The following is an 8,254-nucleotide window of genomic DNA, read 5'->3' on the forward strand; positions in this document are numbered from 1 at the left end:
ATGAATCTCCACTGTGACACAGGACATGTCTTATTTAATACAATGATGCATTTTGCTTTGTCCCAGAAGAACAATACAGTGGTGGACCAAGAATTGTAATATGTAATACACTGTATATAAGAGTCTATCATTTGCGATTTTGTGGAAGGCTGGAAACTGCTTCATGAAGAGAGAAGCCTGGACAGCTTGCAACCACCTTCATTAAGAATAGTTTAACCGGTCAGATGAAAGGGGAGGAGGTCCTCCCCAATCAGTGGACTTGGAAAGGGGCAGGGAGGAGATGAGGGAGCGAGGATGGGATTGTAAGGGAATGAGGGAACGGGATACAGCTGGGATAGAGAGTTAATAAAATTTAACTAATAATAAAAAAATTAAATAAAAAAAAAACAGTTTAGCCATTGTTTCTTTGAAATGCACTCACTAGATCCACAAGTCAAGCCATTCTATGAACCCCATGTTAAAAAAGAGATAAAGGGCAATTACCCCAAATAGTAGGCCTTCAGCCAGAGAGTAGTTAATACAAACTTTAGATGCAGTAGACTGCGACTCTGAGGATCCGAAATTCAGTGTGAAATGCACCTAGGTGTCCCAGAGGGATATTTGAAGCAGAACGGCCAGTTTGTATAGCAATACACCTGACTACATAGAAGCACTGAAGGCTGATAGAGTTCTAGACGCAAGATGCTGAAGTAAAAAGGAAGTTTCTAAGCAGCACATGGTGATGCATGCCTTTAATCTTAGCACATAGTGATGGAGAAGCTGGTATATCTTTGTGAGTTTGGAGACAGCCTGGTTTATAAATTGAGTCCAGGACAGCCATGGCACACAAGGAACCCTGTCTGGAAAAAAACAAACAAATGGTACCCAGAAGCACTGTGTCATTGTGTCTTCCTCCATTTTCAATATAGAAAATTATCTTTTTAAATCTCAAAACTTTTCCCTAAGGACTTTACTTTCTTAGACCCAGCTTCTCTTCTAGACCTTACCAGTTTAGATTCTTGAGGCTTCCCTGTCTGTCTCTGGCTCCTGCTTCAGGGAAACATTTTTTTCTTCCTCCTTCACTGGATCCTGACCCCTTCCTCGCTCTGAGAAGTTATTGGGTCCACAAATGTTTGCTCCTTATACTGGTAAAAACCCTTTCTCAAAGGAATTTTGCTTTCTGCCTTTGCTAGCAAACTCTGGCTTTGAGAAAGCGACTTTCTTTTTAACCTAAAAATACTCCCTCTCGGGATTTGTATATATCAATTTTTGTTTTGTGGGCCTTGCTGTTCTTCAGGGTGTCTGTCTAATCAGGAATCTGTGAGCTCCTAGTTTAGGAACTGTGGTTGCTTTGTTTTTAAGGAACAGAACTAAAACTACTGCTCTATAGTTATACTTTCTAGGTAAGTTCTTGCTAGATTACTGTAAATTCTGCCACACTTTGGTATGCCATTTGTTGTTGATTATTAATATTTAATATTGATTTATGTTTTAGTTAAACAGCAGTTATTTCTAAACCAGCTGTATATCCAAATCACCACACAGAGTCTAGGATGTATTTAGTTAACCTAGAGCACAATTCTGGGCAATAATTACTACATCATAAACCTCCAAGCCTGCATAGTTTCCTCCCGTTCAGATTTCCCCATTATACTTGGTTTTAGTCATATCTTAGGTCCAGTTCATCTCTCCTCATGGTTCGAAACCTGCTGATATCCACTCTCCTATCCTCCCACATGCTTCCTTCTCCTCCCATCTGAACCAGGATGTCCCACCCTAGTCTCTCCATTGCTCAGTCCTGGCTGGATGTTTAATTGACAATACAGAGAATGAATGGTGGCATGTTTATACAAACTTGAGACAGGTGATGCTTAAAACAAACATCACAATGCAATGTCCAGATTGAAAAAAAAAAATAGTGGAGTAGAGAAATCAGCATTTAAATGAACAAGGGTAACTTGTGTATATTCCACATGAAAATTATACCAACAAACAGTAACTGGTCACCCAACTGTATTTCCTCTCGTTTTTTATTTATTTACTCTAAGGCTCTGAAAAGTCACCTTTAGGCTAAAACATCTGTGAAAAACAGCCTGTATGAGGAAACACTGGGTAATGTTACAGGGGCAACATGAGTATCCTCAACTACAGCATATTTGCTTTTGCAAACACTGTAATGTATGAAATAAAATATTAATAGCCATTACCTTGGTTTCTCTGACAACAGACCTGAGTCACAACTCTGTGTGGCATGATTTCCACTCATGTGCCTCACGTTATGAGGCCCTGGAAGCCTCAGAGCAGCCAAGCCCAGGCAGACTGTGTTTCTAGACCAGAATGTCAGGCCATAAGCTGATTATTTTGGCAACTTAAATCATTGCTCCAAATTTACCGCCTACTCTGCATTGAAAACTAATTCCTAAAAATATATTGGGAGAAATGGTGAAAATATTTTAAATGCACAAAGGAAAAGGTTAGAGTAAGTTTAATATCTCCACTTAACAGCAGCTAAGTTTGTGATCCCTCAGCTGAAGTCTAACATTTGAAAGCACCCAAAGAGCCAAATATTTGTGTAAATACATGTATTTCCAATGCCTCAAATATAGATGCTGCAACTAGATTTTTAAACTTTGTGTGGCTAACAAGCTTAGCTTTTTGGGCACTTCCAGCAGCACTGGCTTTCCTTGCCTGCCTCTGTTGGCCTCTGTATTCTCAGAAAGCTTTGAACTCTCGATGGCCTCAAAGCCATTGGACTATTTTGTATGTGGATAATTTTGTAGCTGAGATAAATGAAAGAATCAGAGTTAAGTGCCCAGTGCAGAGCTTGGGAGCATAGTGTCTTCTTTTCCCCACACTTTACTTTCTCTTAGGTTGGTAACTGCCTTCAAATCAGTGTTCAGCATTAATCCCTCAGGTCCCCTGTAAGGTAGTGTGAAGAGGTCATTCCATACTTACTGGCCAGAGGCCTAGAGGGGAGCATGATAACTTCACCCAACAGAATGCAGTTCTGGGGTAGCTGGAGACTAGCCCAAATCTCTGTGCCACAGCTCAGTATTGGAGCCCCAGGCTAAACAGCTTCTTTCAGTGGTCAGCCACACTACGGTTTGTCTTCTAAATACATGTAATAAAATTCAGGGTGGGTATAGAGGCAGTAGTGGACTATAACCCACCCACAGGCAAATGATGTCAAAGACTCCAGAAGGGAACACTGAGCTTCTCTGTTCTTCTGAAATTCCTGCTTTGTCAAGCAACTTGAGAAGGAAACCAACTTTCCATTAAGAAATCTCTACTTTGACAGTCATATGAGACAGCCCGGTGTTGTACACTTCTCCTTGCAGGAAAAAAATACAATTATTTTCACAAATTAAAATGGAAGACACTCAAAGTTCAAAGACTCAGAGCTGAAAAGGAACTTGGGGATCCAAATCTGAGGCTCAGAACAGACTGAGGCAAATCCTTCCTATAGATTTCCCAGGTGCCAACCTTTTCTCTAGAAAATTAACTACTTGTCTCTTGGATGGTGGCTCAGGAAACAGTGCCCAGTTCCTAGTCTGCAGAGGGAGGGGTGGCATCTACAGAATGGCTACTTTGCTTGTGAGGTAGTTCAGGTCATGCTGGAGTGGTGTGACCATGTGTGTATTTGTGTGTATGTTTCCATACATGTGTAAATAAGTACTTGTGTGTGCATGTATACAATGTTGTGTCTACATGTGTGTATGTGTACATGTTTGTGTGTACATGTGCTTGTCTGTGTATATGTACATGTATAAGCTATGAAAAACTAGGCGTGCCTTGTTTCTTCCACAGAAAACAACCTGAATATTTGAATAGCTTTTTCTTGCTGGAGTCTGAGGCTGAACAACAAACAGTATCTCTATCTGTGCCAGGGCCAATCACAAGATCTGACAGTTATTTTTCTCTTCTTTCAAAGGACCCAGAGGGACACCCATGAAACAAACATCAGAGAGGAGTGCTGTCTGTAAAACACAAACACACACACACACACACACACACACACACACACACAAATACACATGGTCACATAGTCACATACCTTATTTTGGGTAGATAATGGTTCTGTGATGTCACATATAAAGCTGCCTGTATTTTTCTTAGGAGATTTTCCAATGGCAAGAAGGGTAACCCTTCAATTAATAAAGTCAACAGTGATGTCCTTTCAATTTCTAAAGGCCCTCTTTTCCCATCTATTCTCTTTATATCATCAATAGCTTTGTGAGAGCTGTAGTCAATTTCTCCTTTAGATTAAAAAAAAATGAGATTTAGAAAGTAGAAAGGACTAGACTTGGTTACAGTATGCTATCAGCTGATGGATGGCCATTTCTTTCTTCTAATACCACAGGCAGTACACAGAAGGAGCCCATCTCTGCCTTAGTTCACAAGCTGATTGTATTCTGGAATGTGTATTCTGGGTCAAAGTCAGAGTGGTACAATTAGGGAAAGGGGTAGACAGTGATAATGAACCATTCGTTCTTTCTAGAAATATTTACTGGTAGCACCCCGTCAGGCCTACATCAGGGACACAGGCTACAGAACAAAGAGAAGGGACATGGATTCTGGTCTGGAAATTACAGTCAAGGAGAAGAGATGCTCAATAGAAAAGTTCCTTATTTATTAAGTGACCCACCTTCTTATCTTAGTTCCTAGATTCTTACAGTGCAAACTCCAGGGTGCCTTTGGCTTTAACTCCCATTAGCATTCTCTTCTGCTCCCTTCTGACCTCAGCTGCACCTGTACCACTTCCCTCTCCCTGCCAACATGACAAGGGTGATGGATGGATCCTCTCTGTGTCTGACTGTTGTAGTCTAAGTGTTGGCAGGATGGTTGGTATTATCTGATTTCTGATAGATCCATTGTTTATAGCTTTCTGTCATGGTTCTTACTAGAAATCCTTTGTGTGTGTGTGTACATGTGTTTCTAGAATATGTTTTATGCATGGTTTAATACAGTTAGACCATAAATGTGATGTGAGAAACTTTCTGAGAAGGGCTCAATGACATGCAAAGGGAAAGGACGTGTGAATTGTCTGTCCTTTCAAATCTAACTACAGGAATGACAGAATAGGAATTTTCACTGTTTTGATTAAATCTAAACTTTTACTTTTCCTCTTCTGTATGCAGTTTCTAGTTTCATGTCCCACATGCAGGCCACTCCAACTGCCCTCCTGGAGATATTGAGAGGTGCGATAGTCATTTAGGCAATTCCCACACAACTGAATTTATAGTGTTTTGAAATCACTTCTCTTACATTATATATACACACAGCACAAAGAAACCCAAAGTTTTAACTTACTAAAAAAAATCATCATTGCCCCCCATTTGTACAGAGATGACTACAATGAGAAATAAAAGGAGAAATGAAAATGGTACAAAAGTATGCATAGCAGCAGAGAGAATTTTCATGATTTGCTTTATTCTGCAGTAACATAAGCTACCACCTGTTATCATGTCCATCCAGAATATAACTGTTGTGCTTTTGTGCAATAGACAAAGATGCTTTTTTATCAATTCTTAGAAGTCTGGAGGACACACCATTCATGCTGTCAACTCCCCCAGATCCTTTCAACAAATAATCCCAACAGGGACAAATGTCAACATATTAATTTATTAAATTAAAAACAAAAGCAGCATTTGGGCAAGGCACTTCCCTTCATTTTCTATCAGCACTCCAATTCTTGCTGAGTTTATAGCAACCCAGAGATCATGGAATACTACAGGCATGTATTATGGTGACCAAATTGGGATAGTATCTCCCTGCAGTCACACTAGCCAGGAAGTTGACAGACATGCTGATCCTAACTTCCAACTTTGTCCAAAGTTCTAGAAACTCTACAACATCCAAGTTCTTAGTAACAGAGCTCACATGAATAAGAAAATAAACCAGAGATATAAAAAATTTAGATTCCCTTTTCCGCCCATTCCCCCCACCCCCGAGCACCGCTCCGGCTGCACCACGCTCGCTCCGCGCTGTCAGTCTCGTGCCACCATCCCCAGCCGCCACCATGATCATCTACCGGGACCTCATCAGCCATGACGAGCTTTTCTCCAATATCTAAAAGATCCGGGAGATCGCGGATGGGCTGTGCCTGGAGGTGGAGGGCAAGATGGTCAGGAGGACAGAGGGTAACATCGATGACTCGCTCATTGGTGGAAATGCTTCCGCTGAAGGCCCGGAGGGTGAAGGTACCGAAAGCACAGTAGTCACCGGTGTTGATATTGTCATGAACCATCACTTACAAGAAACCAGCTTCACAAAAGAGACCTACAAAAAGTACATCAAAGATTACATGAAATCACTCAAAGGCAAACTTGAAGAACAGAAACTAAAAAGAGTAAAGCCTTTTATGGCTGGGGCTGCAGAGCAAATTAAGCACATCCTTGCCAACTTCAATAACCAGTTTTTTATTGGTGAAAACATGAATCTAGATGGTTTGGTTGCTCTCCTGGGCTACCGTGAAGATGGTGTGACTCTACTTATGATTTTCTTTAAGGATGGCTCAGAGATGGAAAATGTTAACAAATTGGACCTGTCACCGTAACTGGCTGCTGCTTATCATCCATTCAACACCAGGACTTAAGACAAATGGGATTGATGTCATCTTGAGCTTTTATTTTTTGACCATGATTTATTTAGAGTGGAAGCATTGTTTTTGTAAGAAAAAACATGTCATGTGGGTTGTCTAAAAATAAAGTGCATTTAAATTAAAAAAAAATTAAATTCCTTGAAAGGACACTAGAGCTTAACCCAGTTTAATCCCAACCACATCAAACTGGTTTGTGGGTGTGTATGTATGTGTGTATGTATGCATGTATGTATGTTTGGGGCAGGCTAAGAAAACATTTTACCTCTGGGCTACATCCCCTAAATATAAAACATAATTTGGCGTTCGGGGGTAGTATTTCATGCACTCTAGGCTGGCCTCAAACTCATTATGTAGCTGAGGCTAACCTTTAATTTTTGATCTTCCTCCCTCTATCTCTTGAGTGCTAGAAGATGTATGCCACCATGACAGGCCAAATATAATTCTTAAAGTTATGAAATACACAAAAAATTTTACCTTCAAAAAAGCACAGCTTCCATACAATCTGCCTGTGCTGTGTTGGTTTGGTTTGCTTTTTTTTAAACGATTACAAGGTCCAGTGAGATGACTCACTGGGTAAAGGAACTCACTCAGCAATTTTGGCTCTGGAACACATAAAGGTAGAAGGACAACCAACTCCACAGACCTGTCCGCTGACCTCCACACATACTTGCTTCCCCAGTAATAATAGTTACACTATTTTTTAATTAAAAAGAAAACTGTTTCAAATGATGTCCAGGACCCTAGAAGACACATATCACAATTACTGAAGAACTAGTGGGTCTGATAGGGGCTCACTCTAGGTATATAACCTCAAGAAAGGGTCTTAACCTCTTGGGGTCTGTTTCCTTCTCTGAAATGAAAATTACAAGCACTTGGCAGGAAGCCGGGAATGTCTCAAGACTCAGTACCACACAAGACTCTCCCATACCATGGGTCCATGTGTACCTTGCTAAGACTTCTGTCAGTCATATGCCTATTTCACCTTCTTTCTGTTAGAGAAACTAATTTAGCTGGGATTGTGGACATTGAACTGGAGGTACAGCAAAGAGAAGTGTTTTGAACAAAGAGAAGGCAAACAGGTCTAGATATTTTTAAAGTTTATCTGCTTGGGTTGCAACGTATCTTGATCTTAGCCAATTGCCATAAATGGGTAGTAGAAGTACACATGGGTCTGCACATCCTTCAGATGCTGTTCTCCCCATGGCTTTCTGTGGGCAAGCGTTGTTTGTGTGTGAAAATCTCATTTCTTACCTGTCTTTTAGACACAGAACCTTCTTGTGTCTTTAGTCCTGGATGAAGGCATTTTGGGAGAGGATAACCAGCCACTGTGCTTTACCTTGTTACCACCTGTATCAGAAGAAAATAAGATGTAGACATCTTAGATAAAACCCCTGCAGAGCAGCAAGGCCTCCAGCAGGCTGCATAAAAACAAAAATTGATACATACAAACCCTAGAAAGGCAGTTTCTTTAGGTAGAAAAAGAAAGCACATGAACTCAGTGGCGGGCTTTTTGATTACCTCACCCTGAGGGAGGAGCAGCCTGACCAGGCCACAGAGGAAGACTATGAAAGACAGTACTGATGAGATCAGATGAAAGGAGAGAAGGTCCTCCTCTATCAGTGGACTGGGGAAGGGGCATAGGAGGAGATGAGAGAGGGAGGGAAGGTGGGATTG

At 40.9% G+C, this 8,254-nt stretch overlaps 1 protein-coding gene across 1 annotated transcript; it reads left to right on the top strand.

The window, feature by feature from the left end:
* The first annotated feature begins 4,311 nt into the window (after positions 1–4,311).
* Positions 4,312–6,697, top strand: LOC129671920 (translationally-controlled tumor protein-like). The gene has a single exon (XM_055601089.1). The coding sequence runs from the start codon at positions 6,101–6,103 to the stop codon at positions 6,533–6,535; it is 435 nt and encodes a 144-aa protein (XP_055457064.1). The 5' UTR covers positions 4,312–6,100; the 3' UTR covers positions 6,536–6,697.
* The last annotated feature ends 1,557 nt before the right edge of the window (positions 6,698–8,254 follow it).

This window comes from Psammomys obesus, unplaced genomic scaffold (genome assembly GCF_907164565.1).
Source record: "Psammomys obesus unplaced genomic scaffold, mPsaObe1.curated_primary_1811, whole genome shotgun sequence".
NCBI lineage: Eukaryota > Metazoa > Chordata > Mammalia > Rodentia > Muridae > Psammomys > Psammomys obesus.

What these genes read in the sequence shown, in the direction of transcription:
- LOC129671920 (XM_055601089.1), top strand. Translation starts at nt 6,101, where the DNA reads ATGGTCAGGAGGACAGAGGGTAACATCGATGACTCGCTCATTGGTGGA.